The sequence below is a fragment of the Pleuronectes platessa genome, chromosome 13 (assembly GCF_947347685.1).
Source record: "Pleuronectes platessa chromosome 13, fPlePla1.1, whole genome shotgun sequence".
NCBI classification, from domain to species: domain Eukaryota; kingdom Metazoa; phylum Chordata; class Actinopteri; order Pleuronectiformes; family Pleuronectidae; genus Pleuronectes; species Pleuronectes platessa.
In genome coordinates this window covers 21248546-21267581 of record NC_070638.1, presented here as the reverse complement: position 1 = coordinate 21267581, position 19036 = coordinate 21248546, and the positions used below count along the sequence as shown (strand labels likewise).

The 19036-nt window shown below is 40.0% G+C and overlaps 1 protein-coding gene across 1 annotated transcript in view; it reads right to left on the bottom strand.

Annotated features, from left to right (window-relative positions):
• brinp2 (bone morphogenetic protein/retinoic acid inducible neural-specific 2) overlaps positions 1-19036 on the bottom strand; it is a 210646-nt gene that overhangs the window by 33589 nt on the left and 158021 nt on the right. The window contains exon 6 of the mRNA XM_053438689.1: positions 14248-14484. Coding sequence (XP_053294664.1) covers positions 14248-14484 — 237 coding nt within the window. The remainder of the gene's footprint in view (positions 1-14247; positions 14485-19036) is intronic.

Below are 19036 nucleotides of genomic sequence, written 5' to 3'. Positions count from 1 at the left end.
TCTCCTGGTCACTGCCCCTCAACAACATGCTTTTTGTTATTGACATAGTTGGCAGCATGATTGTTTTCAGAGGGTTTATTTATTTGTGGGATAGTGTTCTGCAGTAATTTGTAGGGCTTGTTGATCAGATTCTGGCAACCTGTCGCAAAACTAAATAACGAAAAAGAAAGTTCAATTGTAGCTGTCCAGCAACAGCAGCAATGTTCATTATGGTTTTGTCATGCATGACGTCTCGGTGCTATCGGTACTTTACATTGATTTCTGCTTAACTATTCCCTTTTATCTCCCTGGCATAAAATCCGGTATACACTGTGTGATCTGTATGTTTGCCCCTCTGTGGGTGGTGCCTTTTAATATGTTGTCAGGAGAGAGATATTACAACTTGTGGACACCAAATGATCTGCTTAAATTATTTCCTTTTGAAGTTTATTTCCTCCTTGTACATATTATTTTTCTCTGTGTTCAGTATCACCAACCACCGTCACAAGCCACCAGGCCAAGCCCAGCCTTCAGCCACAAATCTGCCTCACTGAATAACTCCAGCATGGTCCCTACATATCCAGCCTTGATCTTTTAAAACAAGTCACCTTTAAACCTTTCCCTCCGTGTCTCACATTTGGGTTCATCATTCCAGTACTTGTAACAATTGTATAATTTTGCATATAATCACATTATTTAACATCCATTTACTTATGGATACATATTTTCATAGCATTAATTAATGCACTAATATTTATTTGATCCAATAAAAACCCCAATAGATTTGTGCAATGCTGGTAAATGGTGTTTATCTCTGTGTATGTGTGTGTGCCTCTGCAAACAAGCAAACACACAAACACCTATACTCCTCCATTGCCCGGGTCCTGTAAATGCTTTTGTTCCCCTGCTGATTCCCTTCAAGATACACCAGCAGTGACCAGTAGCAGCATACTTCGGTTTGCAGGATTTTACAGAAAAACAAAGCCAGTGATCCAGAGAGGAAAGGTAGAGGAGCAGCAAGCAAGACACTCATGTCTAAGCCCATGGTTTTGGACTGAGAGCACTCTCTTCTCAAAATTCAATCAGCATAACAAGAACCAATGGTATGTAACCAGTTAAGCTCTCACGGGGTGTGTGTGTGTGTTGCACAAATTAATAAGCTAAACATAAAATAACACACAATAATTGTATGTGCTCCCCTGATGTAACCATTTTGTACTTGCAGGCCTAATTAGATGAGCATCTGGCTTTTAGACACTAAAGAGATGGTGAAGCAGCTGCACAGGTAATCTACAATGGGCTGTTTGTTGTTCGAATAAGAAGATGGAAATGTTCCATACCCTGGGGACTCAACGTGTTTAGTAAATGTAATTGTTAATATTAAAGGCCTTGAAATGTTGATATTCATACGAAGAAAGCAAGATTGGGCCTGACGGTGGCACTAGAGGAGAGGTGAGGGTGTAAAAGTGAATACGTTTCTCAGCTAATAATTTGTTCTCTTTCATCATAATTCATATAATTTTACTATTCCAGGTTTTCTGTATTTTCAGCTTCAAAACACATCAGGAATCCCACCGTTTCTTCTGAGTAAGTCAGCTAGACTGCACTTTTTGGTCTTATTAGACTATACTTTTAGTGGTTTAACCTCAGTATTTAACCCAGCCAGTATAATACAGATGGGGATGATGGCCAAGAGCACTAAGACCTAACCCTTAAAGCAGCCATAATTTATACTTTTATGACATCAATGCATCAAATGATGTGAAAACAATGTGACAATGTGAAAAGGGTGACTCAGAGCAATAAAACCTTCAAAGACTTATCACCTGGATCTGCAGCTCGCCCCAGGTTTACAGAGATTTATAGGGAATCTCAGCTCATGGTTTAGCTGTCCTGCCTGCAACTGTTTCAGTTCACTCTGACAGCTCTCAGTCCTGTTTTCAGCCACAGCAAGCACCTGCTTCACTTCCTGCTCAGTACCAGTCAGCAGACACACTTAGTTGGACAGTGTGTGCTCTCCTTGCACTTTGAATGTATGTTGCCCTTTAGCTCTACTGTCAACATGTCTGGGGCCTAGACTGCTCATTAACTTCCGACCACTAGGACACTCTCATGTTCAAGAAACAGAGGTAGGAGGACGCTTTGCAGGGCCGTCAGTCCCAGCCCCCTTAAAAATGTATCAATGAGTTCTGGTCACATACACACTCATTTGTGTCAATTTTCTTCATTTGAATGAATAAAGTGGTGGATTTATAAAGTTAGCAGATTCTTAGCACTTAGTTAAGGTTGGGTGAATATTGTGTTCTGTTTACCACGGACAAAAGTTCACTGTGACTTCAAAATAATAATGCCGTTTGGTCAGATATGCATCAACAGACCTGGGGCGGCGGTCCCCTTCATTCATGCATCAACTTTTCCCCAGAGAGAGCACTGCTTCCCTGGGCATTAAAACGCTGACGCCTGATCCTGACCCAGTGTGTATGTGGTGACTTGGGAGTAACACTGACCAGTCCCTGCTGACAAGAGATGATGAATCGTGGGAAAAGGAGAAAACTTTAACCTTCCAAACACTGACTGCTGTGATCATTTTCCTAAAGAAAGTCGAATAACTTATTTTCATGATAATGGCTAAAATCCAGGACATTAAATAATATTCCAATTCCAAGGTTTTCTCCTTTCAGGCAGTAATGGCCGGTGTTCTTTTGTGATCTCTGATGTGAATCTTTAGTTGGCAGTGGAAGACACTCAATCTGTTATCAGTAGCTGAATGTCATCATGATGGGGTTAGGCTGACCTTCACTGAGGGCTCCATGAAATCCATTAGAGATTAATTTATGGTAGAAATACAACATAACATAAGACAAGATATTCACCATTTTGTCCTAAATATAAAAAAAGGTATAATCAAGCGTTTGTGGGGACTGCTCATTTGATGCCTGGTTTAACATTTTTTGATTGAAGGTTTGAGAACTATAGCCTTTAGAAAAGTGGATAGCATGTCTAACATGTGAGCTACATGGCGAGAAGCGACTTGAAATCGTGAAAGTCTGAATGTTTACCACATGCTCCTCTTCTATCTTGCAGCACACATTTATTAAGGAACTGACAATAAACCTACTCCAACCTCTTTTGAGACAACTTCCAGCCTCTTCAGCTGCTCATCCTTAACACTTGGAATCTGGCGATGGTTAACATAAGGACAAGTGTGACAAACTTCCTGTGAATGGAGATGCAAATGTATTCCCCTCACACTTGTGAAAAACATCTCTCTCAGAGACCCCTCTAAATGATGAGATGCAGACCGAATGTCTGAGCATTCTGTCAAGACATGCAGAGAGCTGATTGGATAACGTTCTTCTCCTGTGTGAGGAGGAGTTTGTCTAAAAATAAATTAAGTGGCTTTCCAAGGCTCGGGTGCCACTGAGTTAAGTCTGTCACAGTGACCTAACCCTTGGCCCGTTCCGCAGACGGTTGAATTAAAACAGCAGAAAGATATTTGTATTGCTGCGTCCTGTTAATGAAATTCCTATTACGCACTCTTCCTTCTTCACTGTATTTTTAGATACAGCACGTTAAGCAGAGAGTTGGGGCAAAGTAGGAGCATTTATAATGGGGACAGCCCTATTAAGAGACAACAATGTGACTTTCAATGTGTATCTACAGTATATAACAAGGCTTGTATGCTTGTGGGAAAATACATTCATTATGGCAAACATACTGTGGTTAAAGCTTGGTTTGATTAAAACAGTCAAGCCTCCTAAACACCGGGTAAAGGTGAAAGAAAGAAAAGGTTGTTGTTGATTGTAGGTTACTGACGGGGCATGAAATCTAGTCTCCTGCATGATAGTCAATCATGACTACTATAGCCCCACTAATATGCTGTCCTCAACAAACTTACATTGCTAAATAAATGACACACTGCTGTTTGTATTAGTGCAGGAAGTTGGCATGTGTAATGTGAGAAATGTTTTATCCCATATCCTATCCAATAATCCCATTTTTGAGTTGTGATGAGACTCAGGTCATGAGCAAAGCTTTTTAGCTTTTATCATGTTTTTTTCCCTTTGCGATGTAAATTCAAACATTTTACAGGCTTGGTGCTTTAAGATTTGGTTGCTAGTATTATACATTGAATGATGGAGCTATCCCCGACCTTATATATCATTTTTTTACATGGCCAATAGCCCTATCAATAGGGCCGTGCTATTCCTATTCTACTGCACAACAGGTGAAAGTACCATGCCAAGATTACTATGCATCCAGACTGCAGGTGTTCCTTTCCTCTTCAGCTTTTCATTGCTCATATTTAATCTAAGGGCCAGATCAGAACGGTGAGGGCAATTTAATTACATAATCTATTCTAGGATTCGAAATGGTTCAGGTTCTGACACATACAAATGAACAGCAGTTATTATAATCAGGGTTCAAATTACACAGCTTTCAGGAGAGCCCTATTTTCCGTTTCTTAACATGTCACATGCATTTGCATACATACGTACGTAGGTGTGTGACGTGCAGTCAGGGTTACTGTGAGAATCATCCCACAGTGGTTGTTACTACAGACAGTTTATGCATTTCAAACAATACATTTTATTGCCTAATCAGAGCAAACAAAAAACAAAATCCTAAAAACAGGGGAGCACTAGTAACATCTTCCTGCTTCTCATACATACTACTTCAAGAACAACACATCACTTCAGCATTTAATCTCGCAAACTTGTTTTTAGCTACAACAAAATAAATCCACATCTGCGAGTTACAGCTCCCTCTCTTTCCCTCTGTCCCTCGCTGTCGTTGACTGTCACTGTGTCAAAAAGTGTCTACAACTGGTTCCATAATGAGAACAATTTCCTCTTTTGAATATAACTATCAATACATTTTGATGCAGATGATACCACTGTATTCAAAATACCGCCTCTCATGTTATACACATGAACCAGCTCAGTTCTTCTAAAATAAGATTGAATGATTATCATTTTCTATGTTATGGGGATGAAATCAGTTAACGATTCCTCACTTAAGTTCATCAATAAAATGATGGTACCCATACATTCTATATTTAATAAAAAAAGTGACCTGTATTCTCCCTATTAGTTCACCCATAAAGTTTCTCCAAAATTCCTTAATATGCAAGTTTCCTTGGTGGCATTGTGATCCTAATACTGATAGAAGCAGATATTAACCTATCCAATTTCATTAAATCCCCCATTCATCTACAACATATCTGTTCTGATTGATAAAGACATTATTAAAATGGGGGCGGTGCAGCAGATTATGTCAGCAGTTGATACAAAGTTTGTCTTGTCGTGTATTTTTTTCAATATCGAATGTTTACCGCTTCCTTCTTAATCACAATTTTGTACGGTGCCTACATGCATATCTTTGGCCATAGATCAAGTCTTGATGAGCTGCCATGGGTTTAGGGGCTGAGTGCAGTACATTTCCTTTAGATTTACATTAAGAAACATCAATGCAAAGTCCTAATCCAGCATAGTAATCACTGGTCTCTCATCCCCTCAAATGAAAGAAACCAAACAGAGATTACCATTGTAATGCTTTCCAAGTTATTTTGTGCATATAACATGCTCAATTCAAAAGTAATAAAAAAAAAGATAATAAATAATACCAGTGGTGACAAACAGGTTTGATTGCCAATGGAATTCTAAATAATGCCCTGGTATCAAGGCTCTTGTGCCTCCGAGTCTGGTGAGATGAGCAGACCGGACTGTAATGAAACCCTTAATCCACATTGTAACACACACTTATGTTTCCATTCACGCTCAAAGTACTGAGAGACCCAACGATGACAACAGCTGTATTTTAGAAGCATGCTGGAAGAAAGATTTGGTTGGGGATTCCTACTGTAAAAAAAAACTAAATGAAAAAAGAAGCATGGCAGACGGAGAGCCTGGAGAACAACTGAGAAAAAAGACAATGGTGGAAAAAATGAGGACATTTGGAAGTGAAGAGCTCTGCCTGTGCCAAACATGGTCCTCTTGTGAAAGCAAAGAAGGAAATTAAATGAGAAGGCTGAGGTTGCGAAAAAGCCAAATCTTGATCTGAGGCAAAATGAGTCGGAGGGACTCAAATAATCCCTCCTTCTTTTGTTGTCTTGATATTTCCAGGAAGTGCACACATCTGCACACTGAGGCAACGTGCTTTATGACAGCAATAAAGGTGGAAATGGGCAGAGATTTAAAACGCCGATGTTCTGATAGCGTTGAGTGGAATCCATGCCAGGACTATTTGTAGGCGGCACCAAGTATCAAAGAGATTTGTGTTCGCTTTCAAGGAGGCTTTTTAATCAACATAATGGAAGCAGAGGGACAATTAGAAGACGTACTGCGTTGTATAAATACGAGAGGAAGACGCAGCAGACAGATCGAAGAAGAAGAAACATTAGTGGACGTGTAATGAGATAGAGAGAGGAAGATGTAAACATTAATGATCTGGATTTATAGATTCATCCATGATTTATGGCTGCGTGTTATAACAAGGAGATTATGGTTAAGCAGTGCTGCCTGTCAATGATGTGAAATGACCACCGACAAAGCTAAATATTTATAGGCCAAAGATGGATTTTCGTTTCAACACAGAGGGTAGATTGGGTGTTGCCCCGTCCATCAACCTTGGCTACATCAACACTACTAGACTTTTGTTTGGAAACTCTGCTCCAGATCCGCCTGGCGTCCACACTACTTCAGAGTTTGAGAGCAACTAAATGCGGCTGGCCCCATTTTAGTATGAGAACAAGGGCGTAGAAACTCACAACCGCTTGCTTTTTGGATCTTTTCGGTGACAACGTGGCCATCGCTGATTCATCAGGCTCCGATCACATGACCCCCTTCTGGCAGAAAACAACTGGCATTAGCCTCACATACCTGGATAATCAAGTACAAGCGTCACTGATCCTGTTGTGCAGTGAAACTCTGCATTTTACAATGATGCAACTTTGTACATGCGTACTGAGACATGCTGCTATTCAGGCGGCTTGCAACAGTTCTGCTACTTACTACTTAACGCTTCCTGTGTACGACATTACCCACGTGACCAGTGTCCATGCGTTTTAGTTCACTCCAGCCTGGTCCCAGGATTCAAGATTCAAGATTCAAGATTTTTATTATCAAATGCACTACAATAACATTAAGCAGTCGCTGGCAGTGAAATGCTTGAGTCACAGGCTCTCTTCTAGCAACAACCTATAAAATAAAATATAAATAGTATACAATAGAAATAAAGTATATATATATATATAAATATATATATATATAAACAGCTGAAGAGAAAATTAAACAACAATAGTGCATTTATGTGCAATATGCAAATATGTCACGGTGCTGGTCTGGTGGAATTATTGCAGTTCAGAGACGTTCCTCTCAGGTAAATGTACTCACAGCCTGCTTTGTAAATGCTAACCACTGAACAACAGGAGAGAGAAATAATCCTCCTCCATAGTGTGCCACAGACAGAGCTCCTAATGAGATGATGAATTCCTAGTAGAAGCTGTTGAGTTTGTACCATCCCAGGGCTCTTGTAAGTTAAACATGTCCTTCTTTTCTTGTTGAAGGGCTATGGATTTGAATGAATACTTACCCTGCTGATTTCTACTTAAGCGGCTTTGCAGTGTACGTGCGTACTGACTCAATGACAGCCAGAGGGAGTTTTACAACACAAGAACTTGTCTCGGTTGCTCTTGTTGCTTCTGTTATTGTTAGTCAATTTAATGTACTTTGCCTCACGGTCTGACTAGTCGGCCTAATGGTTACATTACCAACCTGCTCCTTCACACGTTCAAAATTGGATCAGCAAGCCAAGCACATCCAATTAACAGTGTGACTGGTGTTGGGCATTGTGATGCAGCACGTATAATGGCTCCTCGTAAAGCTGAAAATCTTTAAATGGCTGCCTGCATCTCTTCAGGTCAGGGCATGTTTTTTTATATGAAGTGAAAACAACAAGTGTGTCTCATCATTTGTCTTTTAATGAATAGGACTGAGGGCCGTGCATCTGAAGCACACAGGCAGCTGGCTGAGGCTGTATTGTTCATTGGAAAAAGAAATGATAAGAAAGTCCGTAGTAATTTTTAAAGCTCGGTTCATGAGACAGTCATAGCACAAAATGTTGGTACAGTGTACAACTTGTAATTGTAATGCTAACGTGGTCATTGGTGATGTTAGGATGCAAACAAAGAACAAAAAAATAATATTTAAACCCATAACTGTCCAGACACTATCTACCACCAACAATCTACCATGCTCAAGCTTTTGTCTGCAGTGGGATTGGATACAATCTGCATTCACTCCCGGGTCAAATTACTCTTAAGTAGACATGGGGTTTGATCTGCTCCGGATCCGATCAGCAGTGATGGACACGTGACACATGGGTGAACAAGCTAATTTTGCAAGACAAATAGGTAAAAGAACACCTCAGTTTTCAGTAGGTTTGTGATATCAAAAGAAAAAGGACACATCAGGTACAACGTACCTGAAAAATGAAAGTATATATACCGATACTTTTATGGTGTGAAAGAGGTATAAGCCTCACACTGACGGAAGAGTTACAATATCTCTTGATCCTGGTGTCTGTTGTAACATCTCCAAAGAAAGAAATGCTTTATTAAAAATATTTCTAATCCAAAGCAAACATTTTCCTACTGCTGCAATATCACATAACAAATATTGAACTGGGGAACATGAGCTGACTTTTGATATGAAGTCGCCCCAGGAAATGGAATTTGGGCCACAGAGAGCTGGAGAGCTGGAGGCAATAGGCCAAACATCTCCAGCTTCTCAGGCAGGTAACCAGCTCTGTGTCCTGGTGTTGTCAGGCCTCTGCAGCATGAAATCAGATTTATGCTGCTCTCAGAATAGTGGAAGGAACAATTATTGACTGACATCTTTATCAAAATGACAAGAGTTAGTTTGTCTGCCTCCACTATTCTCTTTCCTGTAGTATTATGTCCTGTAAAGACCAAGGTGTTGCTGAATCAACCAGGGCTGAAACATCTAAGAATTCTCATTTACGTAGTGCTAACTGAATTCAACCACTGTAATCTAAAGAGCTGAATTACCAACTGAGGTGATCAAACATTATTCTGATGGTTCTAACATTCATAGAATCAGTTTAGCAAAAGTCTTTAAGTAAAACAACGTGCATTTGGTTGCAATGGTTTAAATGAGCTGAATTACTGAGCTTTTATTGTGAAATTTACGAACTTGGGTCTGAAGATTGTGGTGATTGCTTAACACACCTCTCAAACAGCCGACATGCCATCTATGTAAAAATAAAGTAAAACTTTTCAACTTACATGAACTGCAATAAAGCATTTTTCTGAAAACTATTGACAATAAAATCTTCACCGCAGATAAACCAGACAGGATGAACACTCTGCACTATAGTTATAAAAAGCTTTGCAAAAAAATGTCGTTCACACAAACAATACAAAGTGACAGTATAATAAACTGTTTGAGGAAGACTAACTAATGACAAAAAATAATTCTGAAGAAGCTCTGTAGCGTTAACACAGGGCAAGTTAACCGCCCATTCCAAAAGGCCAGGTTTAGAACAAGCACTGCTCTAGTTTATATAAAACCACTTAACAAAACCACTCACATAATGAGGAAAATGTTCTTATTAATCTTCTGATTTACAGGGTAAAAATACAGATATCAATATCAAGCTAATCTTGGGTCTTTAGTTGTGAAATAGTAGTGGCTTAGGTTTGAGGGTTTTATTCTCCTCATTTCTCCCGCACACAGACACACAACTGGATTTAGTCTCTACCTAGCCTTTCCTTCTGTCTTTCTGACACTCCAATGAATAATCTCCGACACACCCACACACACAAAATCCTCCCAGTTATTTTCCTATCACCTCAATAAATTTATCAGCCCATTCCTGCAGAGCAGACACCAAACAGTACTCCCAAAAGCCCACGTCAATGTGTGTGTGTGTGAAGAGTGGGGGGAAAGATAAAAAAACTACAGAGACAATGAGTGCTGATACAAAACACTTCAGAGTACTGACAGTCAAACATTATTTGCCATGTAGATTACCCTCCTGCCAACTCCCTGCATTCATTTTTCACCCCAACTTGCATGTGTGAATGGATTGTGTGCTCCACTCAAATTAGATACAACTTTGATGACCCCTGGATACATGCCTGGGGTGCACTGTATATGCACGTCTGTGCCGTCTGTCCTCATGTGCTCGCAACAAACCAGGAAGCCTTTTGTGATATTTTTAGCTCGTTACCCAAACGCAGTCTCCAGAAGTACGTAAAGGCCTTGTTTGCTGCATGTGACAAACAGCGGAAAAGGTAAGAAAACCTCCCACAACATCAGCAGAACAAGAAAGCCTCATAGATGCTTTTCTTCCTCCTCTGTGAAGGACTGTCAGTGCATCTTTACAAAGATTTAATACGCAGCAGAAAATAGGACAACAACAATTTGCCAATTCAGAGGCTGGAGGGTTGGGAGTTAAAAAATGTTTATGTTTTAAATATGTAGTAATATACCTGATTTTGTACTAGAATATGATGGATTTAGGTCCTTACAATATAGGTAACGCCTCTCCAATGTACACACACACACACACACACACACACACACACACACACACACACACACACACACACACACACACACACACACACACACACACACACACACACACACACACACACACACACACACACACACACACACACACTGTCAAGTCTCCTTAACTGCTTTCATGCACTGAACTCAGCATAATTCCCTCAAATTATCCAGAGGGGCTGTATGTGAGAACGCAAATGTCCGTGTCAGTTGCTTATTATCTAAGGAATTCACTACGACCAAGTGGTCAGGTCGATGCTTCTAACACAGGTCGGGCGCAAAACTGAAAAAAAAAAGAATAAAAATGAATCAGAATGAAAAATAGGTGTCATGCCTGTGGAAGAAGCACACACAGACAGCAACGTGGAAAGAGGAGATTCAAGAGCTTTTGTCCTGGCTACTCGACCCCCCCCATCTTAAAGCTTGAGAGTACTATGTGGTCTTTGATGCGTAGCAGAGCAGAATCTGCTGCTGCATTTTTCATAGGTGAAAGGTAAATGTCATTCAGACTTCATGTCTGAATGACATTTACTCTAACCATGTTTTATATGACTATTCAACATTGTAATATTATATTTACCTCTGAAAATAAGAAAAATAATAATAGGTCCCCTTTAACCATAGCAAACACTTGGCTAACCCTAACATAACGATAACCTTACATTACCCCGACCTTAAACCACCTTCAAATTTAACAATTTACTCATATTTTGTTGTCATGAATGAGATGTCCCTCTGATGTGTTCAGGTCTCACAATGAGTAATCCCTTTACACCCACACACGTTTACCTCAAATTAAATCCTGCCTTAACTTTCCAGGTCATTAAGAAGTGAGTTGGTGAGAACTTGATATATATATATATTATTATATATATATATATAATAAAACGAATACAACAACAAAAAGCTACTTAAAGAAATGATGCATGACTTGTTATTTATCATTGCGGCAGTGGATGACACTCGCGTCTCACTCTCTGTGATGAATAGTTTCCAGGAAGCAGCCCAGCAAACTTAAAATGGATTTCAGGAGAATGAAATTATACACCTGATGGGGTCTCCATCACTGTGTGTGCCAAGACACTGCTCCCACACCACAGGTTTTAAAACATTGTCATATATTACCATTTTTTCTTTAACAATGTAGCAGTTTCAACAGTAAGCCAAATACAGATAGCTGGGGCTGAGTTCCACTGAGTAACAATGATAACTCTGTTTTTTCTTAGAGAATTAAAGGGGAATTTTTAATTCGTTAGTCAGGTTTAGTAAACACTACAGTTGGGGTTATAAGATTTAGACATAAGTTGAAATTGAATAAAAAATTCCCAAATTGAACTGATTTAAAAGAAGAAATAACATTCATACCTTGGATAAATTAAAATAAATGAATTCAGTCATAACTCTAAAGGGATGAGTAGGCATAGATTGCACACATGTTTTGCTATCACAGATCTCATGGTGGCTGATGGTCACTATTGCTTGTATTGTTTTTTTACTAAGTTGTCCCATTAACCATGTTTTGAGGCAGATTCTGGGTTCACTTAGGCTGCTGGTTCATTCAGAGCTTATATGACCTATTTCACCCCATCATTTAAAAATGTAGATAAAACCAGGAGTATTGAGAGTATTATCCATATAAAACTAACTCCTCCTCAGGCTCAACAGGTAATATTCAGCGCACTGAAGTTATTAGAAACTCACACTAGGCTTTTTAATGTAACGTGTTGGTCTTTATGAAGAAAAATGAGCAGCGACTGAACTGTTATTCAATAGATTACCGCACATCCTCCATGACTAAGCTGTGTTTGTCAATATCACAAGTGATTACAGCCACCGTTAGAACAACACTTCACAGGTACACACTGCATGAATTTTGTGTTGGTGAGAATAAAGTGCAATTCGCCGTGGAGCTATAAATCATCACCTGCTGCATGTGGGACCGGAACATTCTTACGCAACACAATTTCAGTCCAGCTGTCAATGCTTCAATGTAACACCTTCACCCTCTCCTCAGCCTGATGCAGAATCAAAATGTCATAATAAGGGAGTACTTGCTCTGAGTATTTTATGTATGTATAATTTCAGTCACGGTCGATTTACTTGGTGGGTAACATCATTTGCACTTCAATAATGCCGGTCACAACATTGTTGGGCTATTGACATTATAATAATAGAAGTCAGTCAATAAATAACCTTCATCCTTTTTGTGTAGTTTCATGCTGCAGACGACATGAGTCCGTGAACGGCAGGATACAGGAAAAGGAGTCGGTATCCACCATGAGGAGTTGGAGTAGTTCGGACTGTCGCCTGGGGCTGTTCACGATAATGACACTGTCACGAGAATCTCACTGTAAACTCAACGTGTGGTTTGCCAGTTGAAAGCTTTCGCTGTGCATCTGTAGCAGAAGGAAAAGTTGGTGGGCCATGAGCTCAGTCACCATTGGATTAACTTACTTGGCTGTGGATAATGACTTTCAGTTGTTTACTTGAACAATTTATTTTCTGAATTACCACTTTATGGGCTCAAACATAGACTTCTCGACATCATGGTTTGTAGGACTTAAAGTTATTTAAAATCAAGCCAGATTTGTGGGTGCAAATATGTGAAGATTTATTGATGCACATATTTTTATGTTCACATTAAACAAGAGGCATGGGTATTCCAAATAACTCATAATTTCCACAGTCATGTATTTGTTTTTAAAGTGATACTGCACACTGAGCTGGAAACTAAGTTATGACTATTTTGTGATAAAATACATTGATGTTGGTTTTAATCACTCTATTGCCAAAGTTATAAAAAAAATCTACGTTCATCAAACCCTCATGGACCGTCCGGCGGCTACTGCTTAATTACAGTCAACCATTTGGGATGTCCCTACATGACAATTAAAATATTTGAAAAAAGTGAAAACCCTCCAATCCAAGGTGGACAGGCCCCTGACACCTGCAGCTGCTCCATACTGGGAAAATGGAAAACTATGCTCATTTTCAAATCTATGCTCAAACCACACCCTAAAAACCAGCACATCTTCTGCCGTTCAGAGACTTCTCCCAGCCTGTCCTACCCCTTCATGTCCACAGCTGCTTTAACCTCGGCTTGTCGTTTGAAGTATAGGGCTTCTCTCCTCTGGAGTTTCCAGGTGGCCAAGACCACGGCTGCCTGTGCCAGTGGATCAAACAGCTTGGGACCACCGCACCGTCTCCGTCATGGTTGCTTTAGCCCAGCTGTCTCAGTCAAGCTGCTCAGTCATGGCTGACAAAGCCTCTACTTCATACAACATATCTGTCACAAAGGTGTGTGCAGCTACTGGAGTCATTTCTCATAGCTAAACAATCTAGATAACTGAGCTGCGATCACAAACTTAAACTTCCTACACAGGTATTGGAAATATATGAAAAATCACACACTAATTCTAGGCACACGGCTTCATTACATCATATTAAAAAATCCAAAAGTGCCACAAAATGTCCTTAAACACCATGCCAACAGAAACTCTCCATGAATTGATTAAATATGTGTCAAGTTCAACCTTAAAGCTTAAACCCTCATTCATTCCTGACACATCCACTGGTCTTCCAGAAAAGAAACCACCAAACTAAAACCTCATTCAACACAACCTCATCGTAAGCAGCTCAACAGGTTTCATAGAAACATCACAGCCCATACCTGATTCCATGAACTCTTGGTTGAAGCCGCTCCAGGCATCCTTGCTCTTCTCCAGGTTCTCCTCCATGACCTTGATGTCCGCGAAGGGACAGTTGCATTCTGGGAAGCGGGGAGAGCACCGGCACCAGCAGTCGTTGCTGCGGCAGAGCAACTCACCCTCTGAGTTGCAGGCCACATAGCTGAGGGCTGCCTCCACAAAACGCCCACGCAGGAACTCTGGAAGGACATCTTGCAAGCCTGTAAAAATACAAAGAAGATAAATACATGGTGAGGTCTGCTTCATTGTCAGAGTTAAGTTTATTTTCTTTTTCAGGCTGGTTCAAAGTGATATTTCTGTGAGGCTCAAAGGGGAAGTGTTGAGAATGTTGCACTGCAGAAAAAATAATTTCGCAATATTAGAGTAAATATAGGAAATTCTCAATGTAGTATTAGCAGCTGACATGTCATTTGTTTCAGGATTATTCATTTTCAACACATCCTGGAGTTGATAATTAAATGTCCTTGATAGCAACAGTCTCTGTGGCCGTAGCAACCACGAGATCCTGATGCTGGAGGAGAGTCTTGTTTTCAAAGGCACCTTGTCTTGAACCTGCAACTGAATGTTCCTTCAACGGATGCACATTTTAAACATGCAATATAATATTCACTATCATGTTGTCAGTCTATGACACGAAAGTGACTGCTCTATGTCAAGCTCTATTACATACAGCTGTTGAAATGCCCATCTGCGGTGCAGTGTGCATACTGTCATCATTGCATATTGCAAAGCGATTCCGACACTAATAACATGTCTTATCACATCTGAGGTTGATAGAAATGACATGTTTAAAGACAACGGCTCATCATCTGGCTCAGTCTATTTGTGTATGTGTGTTTGCGTATTGAGACCACGTTTCAAATAGTTCAATGTGTTGTATCTGATTGGTGGATAAGCTGTAGCTGCAGTCACCATTTTATTATCACAGGGACAAGACAATAGAATAGAATTACAAATATTATCTCCTCATACAGTATGTTCCAGTGGTCAACTATCGTCTGCAGTCACCACAAACAACCTGCTGCCCTAGGGGCCTCATTTATAACCACCTTCATCATTAACATTAAAACCAACAGCGTTATTTGTGCAAGTACTACACACCTGTTCCACAACCTTCAATTGATAAAGATATAAAACAACTTACAGCAAATTACTTTCAAATACCTGCAATCTGCAGGGTTGAAGATCTGAGTCATTAACAGTTTTTAATAATTTCTTCTGACACTGTGCGTCTATCATGAAGTAAGACTTTAGTTTTCATTGTGTGTGTGTGCCTGTGTAAAATTGCTGCAGTGAAGATGACTGTGCCATCAAGAGCGCAGAGCGCACTTGAGATCCCTTACAAAAAACTAAACAAAACTTCATTTTCATTTCCAAATAATATCCCAGAGTGGAGGTTAGTTTCCCACGAATGTGTGAAGTAATCGGTCCGATGGTTCAAAATATATTGATCCATTGCTGACACTCGTGTGTAATGTTGTATGATGGATGTTCTGGCACTGAGGAGTTGGTGAATGGAAGGATGAGGAGGAAACGAGTGTTCAGCAATCACAAAGATTTCCATTCCCATGATGATAACTCATCAAATGATAGAGATTGTATAGATCTCTGATCATAGATCTTTGTGCTGAATTGAGTCTAGTATTACACAGATTGACCGACGGAACAGAACCATCTCAGTACAACACAAGAACTCTCCACTCAGGTTTATTACGGACAGTGTGATATGATGTGATAAAGCCTCGAGTAATCATAAAAAATATATAATACTGTTACATTTTATGGATCAAAGCTGTCTCTGAAGGCAATAATCCTGCAGTTTTGGATGATTAACATATGAACAGGCGATACCGCAAGTTTTCTCACATTCTGAAAGTGTGGGTGATTCTTTTTTTTGCCTCTAACTTTAAAATAGAATGTTTTTATTTGTTTATTTTAGGTACTGTTTTTTCTATTGTAAGCACTCTCACTCACTGTATTATTTGCAGTAGCAGCAGTGTATCAGTGCATTATCTTTATTAATGAGATCTATTCTGTGGCCTCCAAACAATCTGTCTTTCTTCACTTCCGACCTCACAAACCAACTCTAGAAACCCATTGGTCAGCAGGATTATTAAATATTCATGAGGTGATTTGCAGTGACTATTTATGGTTGAATGTGGGCGTGTAGAGGGTGGACTCTGAGGTAGATTCACGTACACAGTACACAATATTATGCCCTAACCACAATGTTTACTTTCTCAAGTGCCTGCACGGTGTGTGTGTGTGTGTGTGTGTGGGGGGGTTCTTATGAGGGTAACATGAGGCCTGATGAAATAAGAGGAAACTGCAGAGAAACTGGAAAATAGGACCTGGTTGGAGGAGTGGTTCACCTGTGGGAGAATAAAACACACTGCCCCACATCTTAATGGGCCGCAAGAAAACAGCCAACGGCCGTAATACCTTGATTCCCTTGTTAAATTACAATGGTGCACAGCAAACCTCTGCTACCTTAAGTCCGGAGTAGGACCGAATGTACGTGGCTGCATTTGGAATTGTCTAAGTAAAAACTATCAGCACAATATTTTTCTTTTTAAAACTTTGAAAACAGACACCTGGCTCAGACCAACAATAGCACAAACTTTATTATCAAATCAATAAAAAGGCAGCTAGCTTTCAGAGGGTAGCGTGCCATCCCGGCATACATGATCAACTTGCAAGCCTGGAAAAATTCACTGAATTGAACCTTTAGACTGACCTTAAAAATCTAATGAACCACACATTTTTACAGGATATGTTTTGAGATGCCACAGTAAGCGAAGCAAAGATGTGCATCATTAAATCAAGGATGGTTGAAGTCCATTTAGCTGCTTTAGTTTCAAGGTCCTTCAAGTGTCCATGTTGGCTCACTGTCACATTGTCACTTGTCTTAAGTGTACAGTGCCTTGCATAAGTATTCACCCCCCTTGGACTTTTTCCCATTATGTACTGTTACTAACTGGAATTCAAATAGACTTAAATAAACTTTTTCCCGTTTGATCAACAAAACATGCATAGTACTTTGGAGGTGCAAAATAAATTTTATTGTGACACAAACAATAATGAGAACAAAAAAGTTGAAATCTGTTGGGTGCATAAGTATTCACCCCCCTGTGTCAATACTTGGTAGAACCCCCTTTCGCTGCAATTACAGCTGCAAGTCTTTTGGGGTATGTCTCTACCAGCTTTGCACATCTAGAGATGGAAAGGTTTGTCCATTCTTCTTGGCAAAAAAGATGAAGCTCAGTCAGATTGGATGGAGACCGTCTGTGAACCGCAATCTTCAAGTATTGCCATAGATTCTCTATTGGATTGAGGTCTGGGCTTTGACTGGGCCATTTTAAGACATTAACATTCTTTAATCCAAACTATTCCTTTGTAGCTCTGGCTGTATGTTTAGGGTCATTGTCCTGCTGGAAGATGAACCTCCGCCCCAGTCTCAAGTCTTTTGCAGACTGCATCAGATTTTCTTCAAGGATTTCCCTGTATTTGGCTCCATCCATCTTTCCCTCTATTCTGACCAGTTTCCCTGTACCTGCTGAAGAGAAGCATCCCCACAGCATGATGCTACCACCACCATGTTTCACTGTTGGGATGGTGTGCTCAGGGTGATGGGCAGTGTTGGGTTTTCGCCACACATAGCGTTTTGCATTGAGGCCAAAAAGTTCAATTTTGGTCTCATCTGACCAGAGCACCTTCTTCCACATGTTTGCTGTGTCTCCCACAGTTCTCTGGCAAACTCCAAACGGGATTTTTATGGATCCCTTTCAACAATGGCTTTCTTCTTGCCACTCTTCCATAAAGGCCAGATTTGTGGAGTAGACGACTAATAGTTGTCCTGTGGACAGATTCTCCCACCTCAGCTGTGGATCTCTGCAACTCCTCCAGAGTAACCATGGGCCTCCTGGTTGCTTCTCTGATTCATTTTCTCCTTGTCCGACTCTTCAGTTTGGGTGGACGGCCTCCTCTTGGTAGGTTTGCGGTTGTGCCATATTCTTTCCATTTTCTTATGATGGATTTTATGGTGCTCAGAGAGATGTTCAAAGCTCTGGATATTTTTTTATAACCTAACCCTGCTTCATATTTCTCCACAACTTTATCCCTGACCTGTTTGGTGAGCTCCTTGGTCTTCATGATGCTGTTTGTTCAGTAATGATCTCCAACAAACTCTGAGTCCGTCACAGAACAGGTGTATTTATACTGAGATTAAATTGCAGACAGGTGGACCCTATTTACTAATTATGTGACTTGCAAATGTGACTTGTGAATGCAATTGGTCGCACCAGATCTTTGTTAGGGGTTTCACAGTAAAGGGGGTGAATACATATGCACTCAACACTTTTCAGATTTTTATTTGTAAATAATTGTGAAATCCATGTAATATTTCCCCCCACTTCCAAATGATGCACTATTTTGTGTTGGTCCATTACATAAACTCACGATGAAATAAATTTTAATCTGTGGTTATACCATGACAAAATGTAGAAAAGTCCAAAGGGGGTGAATACTTATGCAAGGCACTGTATCTGAGTCACTTGAGAAAAGTGTCAGACAGCTATAAGTGTATTAAGAGCATGAGTGTGTGCGTGTGTGTGTAATCAGCCTTTGTATCACATGCCATCAGAATCAATCCAGAATCTCCCAATGTCTGGTAAAATAACTGTGTGCCGTTCTTTAAGTATGTAGTATAATTCGTCAAGTTGACTACATACACTTAAAAAACGATTTACATTC